Genomic DNA, 20094 nt, shown 5'->3' on the forward strand with positions numbered 1-20094 from the left:
CCAAAACTCATGTAGTTTTATTTTTTCATAAAAATGTTATCTTCCTGTTGATTTGTCCATTTTATTGGGAAGAAAACCCGGACTGGATCCGTGGATCCGGATCCAGATCTTCAAATAGTAAAATCAACAGGAATCTAACATTTTTATGAAAAAATAAAACTACATGAGTTTTGGACTTTTGGTGATGCTCTATATTGTTTGAATCAACTTTGTTTGTGTTTGTATACGTACTAAAAGAGTGCCTTTGAGAGCTGTTTGAGCTACAATGTAAGTCAATGAGGAGCATATTTTGAATTGTCAATTTCTAATCACTGGAGCAGTATTTTTTTATTTCTTGTCCACAACAGAGTTGCATCATGGCAAAGTAACTACACAACCCAAACCTCAAAAAAGTGGTCTTACCCTTTAATAGAGTTAGATTAATAGAGGTTACACGTAAAACACACCTGTATGTATTACATTTGAGTCGTTGGTATTTTCAGGTAAAAATACCTGTGTTCCCTTATTGGCCATTGATGATATCCTGGGTGAGTAAAGGCCCTGTGATTGGTGCGATTGTTGTCAGGGTAAAAAATAATGTCCTCTCCTCTGCGTCATCAGTGCCCATACCTTCTAGGTGGGGTTGGCGAAAGGGCCTTTCTGTGTGGAGTTCTTCCCGTGGCCCCTAGGGTAGGTACCCTCACATGCATGTTCTCCCCGTGACCCCTTAGGGTAGGTACCCTCACATGTTCTCCCCGTGACCCCTTAGGGTAGGTACCCTCACATGTTCTCCTCGTGTCCCCTAGGGTATAGGTACCCTCACATGTTCTCTGTCCCTAATCCATTCTGTGGATTAGGGAGTTTCTGAGAGAGAGACCCCAACGAGTCTGTATTAATAACACTCTGTCTGACTGCCTTGTCCTAAATACTGGCGTTCCACAGGAGTGCGTTTTATCCCCTCTGTTAATTTCCCTATACACAAATGTGTTGAAATACAACAACACAGAACGTTCTCTCTCATGAAGTACGCTGATGATATGGCCTTGGTTGCCTGCCTGCAGGACGTTTCCAGTCCCTCCTACTCCCAGCACATTGACCGTATTGCCACCTGGTTTGACCTTAATGGAAGACCAAGGAGCTGTGGAGGGGGGTCAAGAGCAGAGGGTTCAGGAATCAGGGTCCATCTTTAGGCCTGTTACTATGAGTGGGGAGGAAGTGGAGCAGGTCAGTGACTTTAAATATCTGGGAACGACCATAGACAATAAACTCACCTTTCAGACCAATGCAGATAACATCTACAAAAAGGCAACGCACCCTGACCATGGTCTATAGATCACTCACTGAGAGTGTAACATCGTGTCTTGGTTTGGGAATCTCTCAGTTAGAGATAAAAACAAACCCACCCAGGTAGTCAACCAGGCAAGTAAGATCATTGGAGACAAACCATTTCAACTTCAGGACATATACAACTGCTCCATACCATGACCAAAAAAGCTATTCAGATTTACAATGATTCTACCCATCCTCTTCACTCTGAATTTGACTTGTTGCCATCGGGAAGGAGGCTTAGGGCAAAATTAGCTAAAAAGAAGGGTTACAAAACTTTGTTTGTGCCAACTGCTGTGGACATTTTAAATAAGAAAATGTTTAAATAGTTCACCTTTTCCCTACTGTTCATGATCACTGTTGCTGTGTTTATGTGAATGCATTTTATATGCTTTTCTTTTATTCTCCATTTTTCTGTAAAGCACTTTGAGCTGCATTTCATGTCATGGAAGGTGCTATACAAATAAAGTTTTATTATTATTATTATTATTATTATTATATAGTATTTTAATGCATCTGTGTAATTTATGCACGCACGCACGCACGCACACACACTGCAGGTCACAAAACCTAACCTACTGACTGCACAAACACACACACCCACACAAACACCCACACAAACACAACGCATTGAACCATGTGATATTTAATTGGTGTTATTGCAATGTTTCAATCAATGTTTCAACCTAACCCTTAGAGGCCTCTAAGGCCTCTAAGGGTTAATTAAATAACATCATTGTGTGTGTGTGTGTGTGTGTGTGTGTGTGTGTGTGTGTGTGTGTGTGTGCGTGCGTGCGTGCGTGCCTGCCTGCCTGCCTGCCTGCCTGCCTGCCTGCTTGCGTGCCTGCTTGCGTGCCTGCATGCATGACATCACTAAGGGACTGTCATTTTGGACACAACTGGTGAGTTGAAGATGCCTTGGGTTTTGCTCTTGTTTTCACTCACACTTCAGCGTAATCAGGAGTGGCCACCTGAGAAGTGGGGAGGACTGACCACTGCTCTGATTAACAACTTCAGAGCTGAACAGTTTTATGGTGCTCAAATTCTTCACGTGCCACTGACCGGCAACCTGCCACTGACCGGCAACCAAGGTCGTCCTCAGACGAGCCCTCCATCGTCGCTTCCAGTAATCCCGGTTCTCCACACATCTGGCCAGCTCGTTGGTGCTTTGCGCTCCTGCGTCGTTCTTGAGTACATCCACATGTTAATGTGGGACGTCGTCATGACCGGTGCCCGTGAGTTGGCTTCAGGCTTCAGGGTCCAGCACTCACTGCCGTATAGGAGAACAGACTCTACCGTTGCGTAGAAGAAGCTGAGTTTGGTTTGACACTGACCACCAACCTGCCACTGACCACCAACCTGCAACTGACCACCAAGACACTGACCACCAACCTGCCACTGACCACCACTGACCACCAACCTGCCACTGACCATCAACCTGCCACTGACCACCAAGACACTGACCACCAACCTGACACTGACCACCACTGACCACCAACCTGACACTGACCACCAACCTGACACTGACCACCAACCTAACACTGACCACCAACCTGCCACTGACCACCAAACTAACACTGACCACCAACCTGCCACTGACTAAGGCGACATGTTGCGAACCGATTTGCAAGTTTATTGCAGATCTCATTGTCTCTCGTAACGTACAAAAGTAATGGCATCAAAATGTACTTAATGTAACAAAAGAAAAGTAGCCTACTCATTATATAGAATATGGCCAATTTCAAATGTCTAAAAAACATATTTTTTTAAATAGCTGATCTACAAGCTCACAATGCGTCGCAATCGGCTATTTTCAAATGGCCGAAATGTATATAAGGCTGAAGTGGTTATAATGTATGTTTTGTAATAATAATCAAAATCTACAAAGTAACTAAAAGTTTCCAAATGAGAGGAGTAAAAGTACAATATTGGGGATTCGAGTAAAAAAGTACAGGTAAAAGCATTGGAAATGACAAATGCTCAAGTAAAAATACAAATACCTCAAAATTGAACTTCAGTACAGTACTTCAGTAAATCGACTTTGTTACTAAAATTTCCACCACTGATGTATGTTAAGCCCTGCCTCTGTGTGCCTAAAGGCCCAGATCATCTGGCACAGGGGACGGCACTGCACTGTGTATAAAACCTAACAACTGGACAATGGTGGGGGGGTTGTGTTAGACAGAGGAGGACAGTCATGAGGGCTTCTTTAGACATACAACTGTTTTCATACTTGATGATGTTCTCTTGCTTCTCTCCTTTGTCTTCATCCTCTTCTTCTTCTTGTGAGTTACAGGCACCTTATCATCCTGGAAGAATGTACAAGGGTGGAGATGTGCTTCTGGGTGGTTTGTATCCATTCCACGTCTCCTCTGTGTTCCCTGAGCTGACTTTCACACAGTCCAAGGAACACAGTCCCACCTGCAGTCGGTGAGTATCACAAATAGCCAGCAAGACAACACCAACCTTGTTTTGATGTATAGAAACATGATTATTTGATGTGTATGTTTCTGTCGGGTGGAAACCTTCTCAGAACATGTGTTTGGATGGATCTAGGGTAGTTTTTTTGTCACACTGTAGTATGACAAAGTAAGTAGTTATTAAACAGAACGTTTAAATATTGAGATACAAGGTTTCTACCCGACAGCAATGACATTCAAGGCTACAGTGTAATTGTGTGTGTTAGTTTTTTCATTCCAGCGTTCAGATGGGCACAGATTATGGCTTTTGCCATCACTGAGATCAACAGAGACCCCAGCCTGCTCCCCAATGTGAGTCTGGGATACAGTATCTATGACACCTGTTTAACGGTTGGAGTTGCAGTCCCTGCAGCGTTGTCACTGATCAGTGGGAGAGAGGAGCAGTTTACACTGGATCAGAGCTGTGTTGGGTCTCCTCCAGTACTTGGAATTGTGGGTCCTAGTACCTCAAAAAGTTCTATTACCCTCTCTAGAATATTAGGTGTATACAGAGTGCCCATGGTAAGTTTCCTATCCCCTTTCACCATAGCCTATTTTATTTAATATTGCTTACTTGGCTATTTGCAAATCTATAATATGATAAATATTAAATGTGGTCTTTTTGCCGTTTGAAAGACATAGAACATAATCGTTGCTGTCGAGAAGAAACCTTGTGTCTCCATATTTCAACTTGTAATGCTTTTTAATGCCCTATTTCTTAATTATGCTAGTGTTAAGCAAAAGTATCAAACACAGCCGATCAACAAGTTCTGAGCTTGTAGGCTGCTATTTTTCTTTCTTATTCTGTCTTTTTTCCCCCTTTGTTTTAAGTGAAAGTGGTAAGTAACTGCCCTTGGCCATGATCATGACATCATTTTTCAGTGATAGGCCCCATGAAATCTTTTTTTTTTCTTTTTTTTTTTCTTTTAAGTCATGATGAAATATTGAAGAAGAGTAGCTCAAGTTGCCATGCATGAATTGCTGTACTTCAATATATTTTGATGAGAGATATATTTTAATGGAATATTTTACATTGGGTAAAATAGTAGACATGCGCAGAGCAAGTTCAGTCAGGGAACCTCAGTGCAGTTGCTGCCGGCCATTAATTGGGCCGCCTCAGCATCACGCTCTCATTCACATGATTCCCTCAGCCAATCACACACTCACTCCATCTTCATACCGGCTACTTTAACCGGAGGTTTGCATTGCCTGCTTCCTTTCTTGCTGCTGCTGTATCAGCGTGCTGCTGTATACAAACCTGCTGCTCACCCACCTCCACCCCAGCTACCACCTGTCGTTTTGGATCTACTGTTTAGGTAACGGGGGATTTGGAGGCCCTATGGTCGGGACTGATGCGCTTGATCTGAGTACCTAAAAAGCAGATCCAATACATCGCCAAACCATAATAAATATACTGTATTGCTCATCTTATATTCAATAAATATATATTACATCCATCCTTGAGTTGTCCTGACTGAACCTGTGTTTAGTGATGGTGTAACAACAAATTTATGTTTAGTGTTCTAGGGTTAAAGCATTCTGCACTCCCATCTATACAGAGTTCTTCTGGTGCAGTAGGCCTACCAGGTGATTGCCTAGAATGGCTTGTTGTTATTGCCCGTCCTATGAAAAAGCCAATATCCGCATGTATCTAGTAAAATCATGTGTAGCCTAGTAGTTCATTAGGAGTTAAAATGTATGTTTCGTGACAGTGTTGATGTCCATGGTGCTTAAGGACATATAGGTGTATTCAATCTGCACTGTGATCATATGGCAGGGTAGAAACAGCACAGGCTCTGCTTGCTTCTCCCCAAAATACTTTTGCCCCCCTAAATTAACCTGAGGATCCCCGCCTAGGGCAAGGCTAATCAACTTAAGATGGCTCAGGGGCCACTCCAAAAGTCCAAGGACCTTGGAACATACTACACAAGTCACGACTAGTCTAAAGATGAAGGAAACACAGAGTAAAAAGCCACATTTCCATCTACTTCCAGCCAAACCTCAATGAACAAAAACATTGTGATGAAGTTACAACAATTTACAATTTAGGCATTTAATCCAGAGCGATAAATTAAGCAAGAACAAAAAGCATCGCAATACATCACATACATTAAACGTAGTTATCATGAATCATACGTAAGCTGAGAACGTAACAGTGGAATATCTATATAATGGAACTATGCATACATGCTTTATAGTGCTATGTCTGAACTCAGAGCATGAGTAGCACTGCCCTGAGGGTACCAGACGCACTGTTGAATACCTATGATCGAGTACATTACAGAATAGATATTTTGTATTTGTTTTTATTCTGTTTTTCCAGATAAGTTACTATGCAGGTTGTTCCTGTCTGAGCGACCGGACTCAGTTCCCATCCTTCTTCAGAACAATGCCAAGTTTTGTCTTCCAGGTGAACTTCTATAACAATAGATGTGTTGGTATCTAATAGTTCATGTTTCACAAACTGGAATACTCAAACCCATGGGGTGGGCAACTTTGATGTAGGAGAGGGCCACTATATTTCTACACTCACTCCAGAGGGCCACTATATTTCTACACTCACTACAGAGAACCACTATTATTTCCACATTCACTCCAGAGGGCCACCATATTTCCACACTCACTCCAGAGGGCCACTGTATTTCCACACTCAGTCCAGAGGGCCACTGTATTTCCATACTCACTCCAGAGGGCCACCATATTTCCACACTCACTCCAGAGGGCCACTATATATCCACACTCACTCCAGAAGGCCACTATATTTCTACACTCACTCCAGAGGGCCACTATATATCCACACTCACTCCAGAGGGCCACCATATTTCCACACTCACTCCAAAGGGCCACTATATATCCACACTCACTCCAGAGGGCCACTGTATTTCCACACTAACTCCAGGGGAATACAATTGTAATTATGCTACTAATATTCACCATTATAGATATAACTAGAACTGCACTCTGCCGAGTGCATACTTGCTTGTTGCACACTAGTAGGCCATAAATGGCCTACTAGTGCGCAAGCAGAGCGCGCAAGTACTTTCGACCGCTGGAAACTATCACATCTCAGTATCTCTGTGAAGGAACGTTTGAAATGTATAATCATTACGTGTAACTATTTGCTACCTAACTACTTTTTTACAGAAAAATGAATCATTGATATGTGATGAAAAAAAAGGTATATAAACTGAATTAAAATATATTATACAGTATAATTATTTTATTACTTATTGTAAATTGTCAATTGTTTTAAATGTATTTCATTTTGTACTATAGTGATATTAATACTAAATCATGATCAGAGTAATATGTGTCTCTAACTTCAATTTCTGTAATAATACTTTCAAATTTGTTGAAATATACATGATCTAAAATACTTCCGAAATCTGTAGTTGGATTTGTATTTAATTGTTTAAAGCCTAATCTTGACATGAAGGTCTTTATATTTATATCTTTTTCAGTATAATGGTCTTCATTGAAATCTCCTATTATCATAATTGTGGAAGTCGGAGATGATAGATACTTTACCATTTTTTTGAGAAATGTGTTTAATTCCGAAAGGTTTGTTTTAGGTGATCTGTACATAAGAATGATATATAGATCTTTATTTTTTACATGTATACATACGTGTTCTACTTTCATTTAATAATAATTGTAATTTGATTAGCAGTATACTGTGGTTACTTGGTTCAAAAAGTGACAGCCAAGTTTTTTTCAACCGTAAGTCTGTGCCTGGTTTGCTGGGACCAGTTACCACATTACGTCATCGTTGAGAGCTGGGACCAGAGTACATGGTGTGTATATGTATGACTAGCTCTCAGTGATGACGTAAGAGAAATGGTCATCTGTGTAATCTGGTCCCACCAGATACCACATTACGTCATCGTTGAGAGCTGGGACCAGAGTACACGGTGTGTATATGTATGACTAGCTCTCAGTGATGACGTAAGAGATATGGTCATCTGTGTAGTCTGGTCCCAGCAGACCAGGCACAGATTTACAAATTACAAATCACATTACAACTACATACAGAGTATAGTTGTAATTTGATTAGCAGTATACTGTGGTTACTTGGTTCCAAAAAGTGACAGCCAAGTTTTTTTCAACCGTAAGTCTGTGCCTGGTTTGCTGGGACCAGTTACCACATTTCGTCATCGTTGAGAGCTGGGACCAGAGTACATGGTGTGTATATGTATGACTAGCTCTCAGTGATGACGTAAGAGATATGGTCATCTGTGTAGTCTGGTCCCAGCAGACCAGGCACAGATTTACAAATTACAAATCACATTACAACTACATACAGAGTATGTAGTTGTAATTTGATTAGCAGTATACTGTGGTTACTTGGTTTCAAAAAGTGACAGCCAAGTTTTTTTCAACCGTAAGTCTGTGCCTGGTTTGCTGGGACCAGTTACCACATTACGTCATCGTTGAGAACTGGGACCAGAGTACATGGTGTGAATACGTATGTAACTGGTCCCAGCAAACCAGGCACAGACTTACGGTTGAAAAAAACTTGGCTGTCACTTTGAAGAGACCAAGCGAAATGATTACTTGCGCGCTCTGCTTGCGCAAGTAATTAAAGCGGGTCATGTTTGCATGTCTGGAATTGTAACAGCTGAAATCAATAATATAACAGTATTCCAATATTAACCTGCAGGCCACATAAATGAACACACATGTGGCCCCTGGACTTTATGATCTAACCTAAGTACATTTCCGTCCATTGTTCGTCCACTCAGGTGCGAGCTATGCTCCAGACTATGAGGTGGTTGGAGTGGACCTGGGTAGGACTGTTGTTCAGTGATGATGATGCTGGCCGTGACGCAGCCCGATTGTTCCAGTCTGGCTTGGACCAGTCTGGTCTGGGTTGTGTGGCTTATTCAGAGGCTCTGCCCTTCCACAATGACCTGGATAAACTCCAAAGGATTGTCACTGTGATGAAGATGTCCACAGCTCGTGTGGTCATTATGTTTGGATACGGGCCCTATATCCATAATGTCTTGGATGAGGTTTGTGTTACGATACATCTGTGGAGGATGTTAATTTAGGCATTCGTAATTAGAAGAATCTAAAATGAGAATGTATTGAAAGAAAGACATGCCTTTCATTTCTTTCGAAACGATGAACAGGTGGTTAAGCAGAATGTGACAGGTCTGCTATGGATCTTACCTGCCACTTCAGCTTGGTGGGGAGACGCTTATCTCCAGTCTCCTCACTACTTGCCATACCTCAGAGGCACCCTGGGTTTTGCCATCCGTCGTGGAGAGATACCAGGTCTCAAGGACTTTTTGTTAAAAATACGTACTGACAATGACAATAACATAGTATGTATTTTTGTTTAATTTGATTGTATATTTATTTATTTGTATGTCTTTAAATGTCTCAATGAATTGAATACACAGGACCACAACAGAAACACACCCTTAGGGCATGTGTTGTACTTTTTGCACCATTGTATAATTGTACCACTATAGTATCTGCAAACTGTGAATGAAGTGAAATCAATACATTAATCAATGAATTGTACTTACAGGTATTTTTATGAATTAACGTTCTTTCAGGTGAGGCAGTTTTGGGAACACACATTTCAGTGTAAATTTTCACCCCTTCCACGAGAGTGGGTGGACGCTGGTGGAAGGGTGTGTACTGGACAAGAGGACCTGGTAACGGCAGAAACTACCCTGTTGGATATGTCTGACCTCAGGTCAGAGTACAATGTGTACAAGGCTGTGTATGCTCTGGCCCACGCCCTCCATGACATGTTGCAGTGTGTGCCAGGAAGAGGGCCTTTCCCTGGGCACAGCTGTGCCAGTTTGCAGACAATACAGCCATGGCAGGTGGGATATTAATTCAGTTAACCTGTAGGATTATTTTTATTTATTGTTTATTTGCACATTTACACCACATTTGAAACAACAACATATTATTGGGTTGTGCAGGTGAGACTTAGGTGACATTCACACCAGAAAGCATTACTGCGATAAAACAAATCCTGCTGCACATTGTCAGAAAGTGCGCTTCGTTTGGCAGGTGTGAAGCATCATTCGAATCCTAATGCACATCAATGAACCACATTCTACTCCGACCAAATGATCTGACAAAGAACTGAAAAAACAGATTATAAATACACAGGGAAAACAGGGCACAGGTGAACATAACTAATAATCAACACTGGGATAGGCTGGGGAACTAACAGGACAAGGTGGAAAAACTAGGCTAATCATGGTGAGACAACACGTACAGGCAACAAAAGCAACAGAGGAAACCAAGAGACAAAACGTACTACAAAATAAGAGTAAAGGAAACTCCAACTGTCTGGAACTAAGATACAAGGAAAACAATATAACAAAATCATAGGAAAATAGTAAGGTAAAGCACTAACTAAATACAGAAAGTGTCACGGAACGTGATAGTGCCTCCCCCTCAAGGATGGCTTCCAGACATCCCCAGAACAAAGTCCAGAACATCGAGCAGGGTGGGCGGTGGGGGTCTGGAAGGAGGGACACAGAGTCAATGGACCAGAGCAAAGGGGAACCCGGACCCCACATGGGGAGCCAGAATACTGGACAGGGGCAGTGCAGGTGCCTTCAGGTGGGCGGCCTGGAGGCTGGGTGGGGGTAGCCTGGTTAATAAACCAGACTAATATCGCACGGACCGCGGGATATTAAGTCTGGGGAGGCTCAGCTTGGATTTCATTTCCAGGGCGGCGGGTTGAAACATTTTCTCTTTGACGCAATTGGTCAGAGCTACTAAAGCCCGACCTTTCCCACTGTGCTGCTACCTTGCCGTGGTGGGGAGGCTTGCGTACCTCCGTGACTCTGAAGGCTATACCGGAGGGGGTTCATACCCTCAGCAGGTTCAACCATGCCGGGCAGGTTTTAGAGTAGAGGTCAGACAAAAAGCCTCCAGGTTGGGGGTTGGGCGTGGGGCCAACAACCCCACCCCGTAAAACACTTTCCGTTACAGAAACGACGACAAGGATACAAGAGAATTCGGCACTGGGAGAGAGAAGTTCTTCAGCTCGAGGACGTATGACGTTAGGTGGTGAAAGCCAGGAGCCCCTGGAAGCCGCAGGACCGACCACCCTTCTCTCAACCAGGAAAAGCATCACCATAGGAACATGGAATGTAAGAACAATGTACCAAGCAGGGAAGACCTTTCAGATAGCGCAAGAGATGAAAAACTACAACCTGGCACTACTGGGAATCAGCGAGGCAAGATGGACGCAATCAGGACAGAAAAGATTGATGAGTGGAGAGATGCTACTTTACTCAGGCCATGAGGAGGACGGTGCCCCACACACAGAAGGTGTAGCCTTCATGCTATCAAGACCCGCACAGAGAGCACTAATAGACTGGGAGGCCCATGGACCAAGGATCATCACAGCATCGTTCAGAACAACAAATGATAAGATAAAGATGAATGTCATCCAATGTTATGCACCAACGAACAACAGCGAAGAAGGAGAAAAAGAGGAGTTCTACGATAGACTCCAGAACATCGTGGATACTTTTCCAGAGAAAGATACCACCATCCTCATGGGAGACTTTAATGCAAAAATAGGAGAAGTAAACATCGGCTACGAAGAAGTGATGGGGACACATGGACTTGGAGAAATGAGTGAAAACGGAGAGAAGTTCATGGATCTCTGCGCACTGAACAAGCTCGTTATCGGAGGCAGCATCTTCCCCCATAAAAGGATTCACAAAGCAACATGGGTATCACCAGACCACACAACAGAGAACCAAATAGATCACATCTGCATAAGCAAAAAGTTCAGAAGAACATTACAGGACGTGAGAGTTAACAGGGGAGCGGATGTAGCATCAGACCATCATTTGTTAACTGCTAGGCTGAAGCTGAAACTAAAGAAGAACAAGACGGAGACAACAAACCGACAGAAATTCAACACGAGCCTATTGAGGGACGCAGAAAAACAAGAAGAGTACAGACTGAAACTTTCAAACAAATTTGAAGTTCTCCAGGACATACTCGAGGATGAGATCAGCATTGACAGTCAGTGGCAACATATCAAAGAGTCACTAACATCCACATGCCAAGAAGTGGTCGGCTACAGGAAATTCCAACAAAAGGAGTGGATATCTACAGAAACCCAACACAGGATTCAAACAAGGAAGGAGAAGAAAGCAGCAGTGTCAAAAAGCCGCACAAGAGCATCGAAAGCAAAGGCACAAGCAGAGTATTCCGACGTCAACAAAATGGTGAAGAAGAGCATAAAGGCAGACAAGCGGAAATTCATCGACAACTTAGCCGAAGAAGCAGAGGAAGCAGCAAGAAATGGAAACATGAAACAGCTATATGACACCACCAGAAAGATGTCGGGCAAATACAGCAGACCACAAAGACCGGTTAGGGATAAAGATGGAAACAGCATTAAAACAAAGGACGGCCAACTACAGAGATGGGCAGAACACTTTGAGGAACTGCTAAATAGACCCCCACCAGCAAACCCCCCAGATATCCAACCAGCACAGACCGACCTCCCCATCAGCTGCGACATACCCAGCAGAGAGGAGATCAGGAAAGCTGTACAACATCTTAAGAGCGGAAAGACAGCAGGGCCAGATAACATCCCGGCAGAAGCCCTAAAGACGGATGTTGATACCACCGTGAGCCTGCTGCATCCACTCTTCAAAAGAATCTGGGAAGAAGAAGAAATACCAGCAGACTGGAAAGAGGGCCTTATTACCAAGCTCCCAAAGAAAGGAGACCTGGGAAACTGCAACAACTATAGAGGGATCACCCTACTTTCTGTGCCAGGGAAAGTGCTATATAAAGTTATCCTGGAGAGAATAAAGGAGGCAGTCGACCAGCAACTAAGAGACGAGCAAGCAGGTTTCAGAAAGAATCGGTCATGTGTCGACCAGATTGCGACTCTTCGCATTATCATAGAGCAGTCATTAGAATGGAATTCCCCACTCTGTCAACTTTGTCGACTACGAAAAGGCATTTGACAGTGTAGATAGAGAGACCACCTGGAAGTTACTGAGACACCACGGAGTGCCCACTAAGATAGTGAACATCATTAAAAACAGTTATTCTGGAATGACCTGTAGAGTAATACACGACGGACAGCTAACAAACCAGTTTGAAATCAAGACCGGGGTCAGACAGGGTTGTCTCTTATCCCCATTCCTGTTTTTACTAGTCATTGACTGGATTATGAGAACAACAACAGAAAACAGGAAGAATGGAATCAGGTGGACATTATGGACACAGCTGGACGACTTAGATTTTGCAGACGACCTGGCACTACTGTCACATACCCACCATCAGATGCAAGACAAGACCAAAACACTTGCAGAGACTTCCGCACAAGTAGGGCTTAACATCCATCAAGGAAAAACCAAGAACATGAGGATAAATACGACCAGTACAGAACCAATCACACTAGGCGACACCACAATAGGAGAGGTAGAGTCCTTCACCTACCTGGGAAGTACTATCAGCCACCAGGGTGGTACAGATGCCGATGTAAAGGCAAGAATAGGCAAGGCAAGAACAGCTTTTATACTTCTAAAGAACATCTGGCACTCTAGGGAGATACAACAAAAAACTAAAATCAGAATATTCAACTCCAATGTTAAATCCGTCCTGCTCTATGGGGCAGAAACATGGAGAATCACAAAAACCACAATAAGCAAAGTGCAAACCTTCATAAACAAATGTCTGAGGAGAATCCTGAGAATTCACTGGCCGGACAAAATAAGCAACAAAGATCTCTGGATGAAAACTAAACAACTCCCTGCAACAGAAGAAATTGGACAAAGAAGATGGAGATGGATCGGGCACACACTGCGCAAACCAGTGTCAAACACCACCAGACAGGCGCTGACTTGGAACCCTCAGGGAAAGAGAAGCAGAGGCCGGCCCAAAAACAGCTGGCGGCGGGATCTCCAGGCAGACACAAAGAGGCTGGGATGCACCTGGTCGCAGATAGAGACGAATGCCAGTGACAGAGAACTCTGGAGGATCCTTGTCGACGGCCTATACCCCGGTAGGGGTGTCAGGCGTAAGTAAGTAAGTACTAAAGCCCGACACACACCGGCTGCGTCCCCCGCGCGGCGCCGCGCGCACAGCCGCCTCCATTATTTTCAATGAACCTAACGCACACCGGCTCCGTCCGCCGCGCGGAGCCGCGCCGCCCGGCGCGCCGATAGAACACAGTTCTATTTTCCAGGCGGCGCCACGCGGCGCCGCGCAGCAACGCGCCGCGCCGCACACGGTCGCAGACTGTGTGTGGTGGGCTTCAGTCAGTCTGGAGGCGACGCCGGAGGTGCTGCAGGCCTTGAGAGGCGACGTTTCTGAAGTATAGGGGGCAGGTGGTAATTACATGTTCTTCTGAATGTGGTATTTAAAATAAAATACACGTTTACCGCTGTGTCTTCTTGTGGTCATGCCTCTCTTCATTATGCTATAGTCACACAAAATGCAGAAGTCTTCCTCACTCCTAATTCTCAACAAATGTGGGTGACAGTATGAATATGGTTTTGTTGAAAGGCAATGCATAATGTAAGGGGTAGAGCACATGTTTTAGTAATGAGGCTGGTGGCGGAAGATAGCAACTCAGCAACAGGAACACCCCTTGAACAATGCTTAAATCCCCAAATAGTGTGTAGTGTGACTTGTGCACAAAATAGGACCCTTATGTTTTTAAAGTCTCTTGCTCTTCATGATTCTGCTCATCACCATTTCTAGCTTCTCTATTACCTGGAAAAGGTCAACTTCACCACATCTGGTGGTGATCCTGTATACTTTGATGAGAATGGTGATGCTTTACCAATCTTCGATATATTGAACTGGGCATGGCTCCCTGATGGAAGCACAAAGATTCACAACGTAGGTGTGTTCAAGATTACAGCCTCCGGAGATGAAGAACTCACCCTCGATGAAGACAGAATCTTCTGGAACTTTCAATCCGCAAAAGTAATTTCAGCTTTCTAATTATTTTAATTGAGCTCATGATGTGAATGAAATTTATACTTAAACTGATCATTTTTACTTTCCTCTGTAGCCTCCTCGGTCGGTGTGCAGTGAGAGCTGTACTCCTGGAACCCGTGTGGCCAGAAGGAAAGGAGAACCTGTCTGCTGCTTTGACTGCATTGCTTGTTCTGAGGGAGAGTTCAGCAATGAGACAGGTAGGGTTACATCATGTAGCTACAGTATATGTACAGAAGGTTATAATACGTGTCTGTCCCGTATGATATCGACTACATTAACAATTTCAACCTTTCTTGGACCGTCCTTTTTTCTACAAAGACGGTTTACACCCGTGCAGACGGGGAAGTCAAGCACTGGCTACAAACATAGCTGTTAGCCCTCGCCGTCACAACTCACCCTACTTGACCACAACAACACTGTCCAGTCCCAACACGTTCCCAGCTCCAATAGTTCCGCCTCATTTCCATCGGGCTTGGACCAACCTTAACTTTATAGCCTATATATAGAGTGTCTCAGTCCCGCCCCCTCGAGAGACCCGGAAAATAAATCCCCGTTAATTTTCCTCATAGACTTTTCAGAAAGTATTTATTTAAAGACGTTTACGCCGCGGACAAAGCCAAGTCTTGTCGTGACAAATCATGACAATAAACACAATGTTTTGGGCCAAACAAAGAATTAGAAAGTAGAAAAAAACGGCAGGTTACAATACTTTTTTTGTTTGTTTTTCTTCTTTGTAATTACTAGCCTTTACCCATTGTGAAATACTTGCCGTCTTGTGGCCGCAGGGGGTACTGCGCCCTGGGTGAGTTTTCGCATTTTTAATTCACTAATAAATTAATTGTGAATTTATAATTTGTTAAATTGGAAAAAGGGCTTCGTTAAGACAATGCCTGTGTGAAAAGTGGGAGCGATTGGTGCCGGCAGTGAGAAGCTACGGAAGTGTTTCTGACACACAGACAGACACACATTCATTTAGACAGACATTGGCTTAATTATAGTATGATTTGTTTGGTCCAAAATATTGTTTTTGTTGTCATGATTTGTCACGACTCGAGTTGGCTTCGTACGACGCTTGTCTATGGGGGAAATGCATTGGGATTCATTTCCTGGGCCTGGTGTCGTCATGAAAGGGGGCGGGACTGTGACGCTCTATAGACCACCAAAGAAAAATGTCCCTCTTTTTCCAACAGAATTTGCCGAGCTCCTATCTATCATTAACACAAACTATGACATGACAATCATCAGTGGGGATATTAACTACCATATCGATATGAATTATTTTACTTGTTTTTAAAACATTGAATGGAAATGCACCTGCCTATTTCTCAGAAATGCTTCCTAAGCATGGGGGATTTGTAATGATAATGAAAAATGCTTAATAAAAACGAAATGCTTCCTATATATGTGCCCGGCAGACCCCTTAGATCCTCTAGTAGCCTAGTAGCCAAAAAGTTAACCCGGACATGTTGAGTACACCAACGTTTTATGTTAGAAAAGTATGGAGTATGGATCCCCATAGCATGTAGAAACTGCCGGATGCTAACTTGCATATGTTGAGCAATTTTCAGAATTGGCATAATATGTGACCATACCATTATCAACCTATAGAAGGCAAAATTTCATCATGATTTATCTAGCATGTGACGTGTCAAACTAGGGGGTTTTCATGATGCTGAATCCATTCCGAGCATTAGTTTTGCAAAAAAACGGCCATGCCCACTTGCCCAAATGTGACATCATCAATTTGTGATGACGGCATTGGCCGTTTTTAGCCCAATGAGTGTTTTTATATATATAGTGCTGGTCTCCTAGAGATTCCAGAGACCCCTAACATAAAAAATATGGAGAAGCCGCCTTTAGCTACTATGCCCCTGTGCTGTGGAACAGCCTGCCAAGCAGGGCCGGCCCTGACTAAAATACTGCCCCAGGCTAGATATTTCCTGATGCCCCCCCCCCCCCCCCCCCCCGCCGCCGCCGCCATGGTGCCATGATGCACTCTTCAAATTTTGACGCTTCAAATTCTTACCAGTTTGTTGACCTGACCTGAGACTCCTTAATGCAAGATCATGTAGAGTAATGTTAAAAATACATATTGTTTCTGTTGGGATGGCAACTAGGCTCTTCCCGACAGATTGATTGATTGAAATATTTATTAACAGTTTGCAGAATTACAGTACATTTCAAGCACAAACTCAATACAAAGACTGTTAACTGTGAGTGGACGACCCAAATAAGCATTAAACTTGTTTACAACAGGGTCCACCTTGTTCAATTCATCAAAACATTTAGAGACATACAAATACACTTCTATATAGTAACAGCAGACATATGCAATGGACAAGTCAACATTAGACACAGACTAAAGCTTCTATATTGTTATCCATTAAAAACGGGTATTTTTTTAAATAATACAAATGTAATATGTACTGAACAGATTATAAATTGGTGGTAGTATTAAATAGGAGAGTGTTCCACAAAATGGTTCTCTATTGTGATCCTCTCTCAATTCTAAAAAAATAATATCAGTATCATAGCATATCATTTTAATCACTGTAAAAAATATATATAATAATTAAACCAACCACCAAATGAACCCTTACAGGACTAATTTAAATTCAAAGTGACTAACTTTGAGTGTACAATTTGTTGAGATTGAAATTGAAACAATGGGCTGGCTTTGCTTACTGGCTAAAAGTAAACAAAACCATTTGCCCTCAGGGGGACAAATAAAGTTGGGCTCTTGGGAAATTATCAAATTAACTTATTTGACATTATATGCCCATATATTTACTCATTCTCAACTAAATAAGCTAGCTAATAGCTGCAAGTCTGACAAGTGACAATGACAACACAACATGCAGTAGCAGCTAGCTTGTTGCTACTTGTTTAGCTCAAATAACTAGACAGTTTATTCATGATTCACTGTTTAGTAATCACATTCATACCTTCATTCATACATTCATACCATTTTTTTCTTTCTTCCCTGATGACCAGAGGGTTGGTTTGGCCTCTTGGACATCACAACACCAACAAAAAAAACACCACGACGAGTGGACAACACAGTACTTTATTTGTTTATTTTCCCCATCAGTGCACCATGCCGTTTGCCTGTAAGTTAGGCTGGGGGCGGGGGAGGGGGCATTCCACCGGCCACACCCCCCACCCCTGGCTGGCTGGATTTAGTAGCAGGGGTGGGGGGGCAGGCAGCAGAGCAGAACAGCCACAGCAACAGCGTCAGCTCAGCTGTTTTGCTGCGCGCAGCGTTTGAAAGCGAAAGTATCTGTGACTGGGCTCTGCTGCCCCCGTCCCCTCCTGATGCCCCAGGCTATTGCCTGACTTGCCTGATGGGAGGGCCGGCCCTGCTGCCAAGGGATCTACGGTTCTCTGAATCTGTGGACATGTTTTTACTTTTAAACTTTTATAGACACAGCTCTTTAGCATTGCTTTTACTTAGATCATTGCAAGTCCGTTTCCTGTTTTAGTTGCTTCTTTTGTTTTTGCTATTACTATTACTATGTAGTAACTTGTAGTTGATGCTCTCTCGTTATGTTTTTGCTCTTTGTTATGTTTCTGTGAAGCACTTTGAACTGCACTCGTCTGAAATGTGCTATATAAATTGATTGATTGATTGCTTCAATGATGTCCCTTGAATCTTGTCCTATTTATTAGACTCTACAGAGTGCACCGTGTGTCCAGAGGACTTCTGGTCCAGTCCCCGGCGTGACCACTGTGTCCTTAAGAGCATTGAGTTCCTGTCCTACCATGAGGCCCTGGGAATCTCCTTAACAACCATCTCATTGCTAGGAACATTTTTCTGTGCTATTGTCCTGGGGATCTTTGTTTATTATAAAGAGACGCCCATGGTGCGCGCCAACAACTCTGAACTCAGCTTCCAACTCTTGCTTTCACTCAAACTATGTTTCTTGTGCACACTCCTGTTCATTGGCCGTCCCAGACTCTGGACTTGTCAGCTGAGGCATGCAGCATTTGGGATCAGCTTTGTGCTGTGTGTCTCCTGCATCCTGGTAAAGACTATGGTGGTGCTGGCTGTGTTCAAGGCCTCCAAGCCTGGTGGTGCAGACATTATGAAGTTTTTTGGTGCTATACAGCAGAGAGGAACAGTTCTGATTCTTACTTCAATCCAGGCAATAATCTGCACAGCCTGGCTTGTGTCTGCCTCACCAACTCCTCATAAAAACACACACTACTATTCTGAAAAGATAGTCTATGAGTGCAATGTTGGATCAACAGTTGGTTTTGCGGTGTTACTAGGTTATGTTGGCTTACTAGCACTCCTCAGTTTCCTCCTAGCATTCATGGTAAGGAATCTTCCAGACAACTTCAATGAAGCTAAGTTAATTACTTTCAGCATGTTGATCTTCTGTGCCGTGTGGATAGCCTTCATACCAGCATATATCAGTTCTCCAGGCAAATATGCCGATGTAGTGGAGGTGTTTGCTATTTTAGCATCTAGTTTGGGCATTTTGGTGACGCTGTTTGGACCAAAGTGTTATATAATAATTTTGAAACCTGAGAGAAACACTAAGAAGTCCATCATGGGTCGAGGTGCCACCAAGACGTAGAAGCAGACATTTTTAACCAATTAACTGCTCGTGACGGAACGTTCCGCCAGTTGGAATCGAACCGGCAACTGCTATTGGCGTAACGTTCCGTCTGATAAGCTTTATTATTGATACCAAACCGGATCGCTGATTATTATTATTTGTTTTGCTTGGCTTTTCCTTCTTTATTGATCCTAGACCGGATCACACATCCTCGCTACCGTTCACCTCCCTTTATACAGGCTGACTAAAAAGCTGAATAACTCGAAATCTACGGAGCTCTCACACAACACGCAAAAAGCATGGAATACAGATGATATTACAGGAAACTGCCATGGTTTGGATAAAACACGCAATGTTCGGAGGTCTTTGCTGATTACCCGGTGATCTAGATGGGAACATTGGCACTTTCTATAGCAAGGATGGCTTCATTTTAGCTCGCTAGCATTGACGCTATTTATTTAGCATCTAAGATGGCCGCCCAAACAGGATGTGAATCCAGTGTGTGTCACACTACAAACGATTCGGCAGTTGCCTCTGCGTCCACCAGTTGGAAGTAGATGGGTTAAATTCACATTATGTGTATTTTATTCCAATATGTGTATTGGATATATGGGTGGGAATATTGTGCAGGACATTATGCTTCATGTGAAGTTAACATACTTTCTTTCCTCATTTCTTCAGAATTTTCAACCAAACACAGCAAAACTCATATGGTGCGACTGCCTCGGTCTTGTTTCTCAAAGTAGGAACTTGAATAAAACTTAAAGGTATTAGATTTTTTGGTCATAATTACATGTAAA

General features: G+C 43.1%; 1 protein-coding gene across 1 annotated transcript; it reads left to right on the top strand.

Moving 5' to 3' along the window:
* Positions 1-3622: 3622 nt before the first annotated feature.
* On the top strand, positions 3623-19312 carry LOC308321013 (extracellular calcium-sensing receptor-like; the record flags this gene model as incomplete). The annotated part of the gene is made up of 7 exons (XM_080771779.1): positions 3623-3735; positions 4013-4076; positions 8507-8776; positions 9386-9604; positions 14487-14714; positions 14803-14926; positions 18399-19312. 7 exons carry the CDS (start codon positions 3623-3625, stop codon positions 19310-19312), a joined length of 1932 nt encoding a protein of 643 aa, XP_080627905.1.
* Between the last annotated feature and the right edge of the window lie 782 nt (positions 19313-20094).

The sequence above is a fragment of the Protomyctophum bolini genome (assembly GCF_963924005.1).
Source record: "Protomyctophum bolini genome assembly, chromosome: 1".
Classification (NCBI taxonomy): domain Eukaryota; kingdom Metazoa; phylum Chordata; class Actinopteri; order Myctophiformes; family Myctophidae; genus Protomyctophum; species Protomyctophum bolini.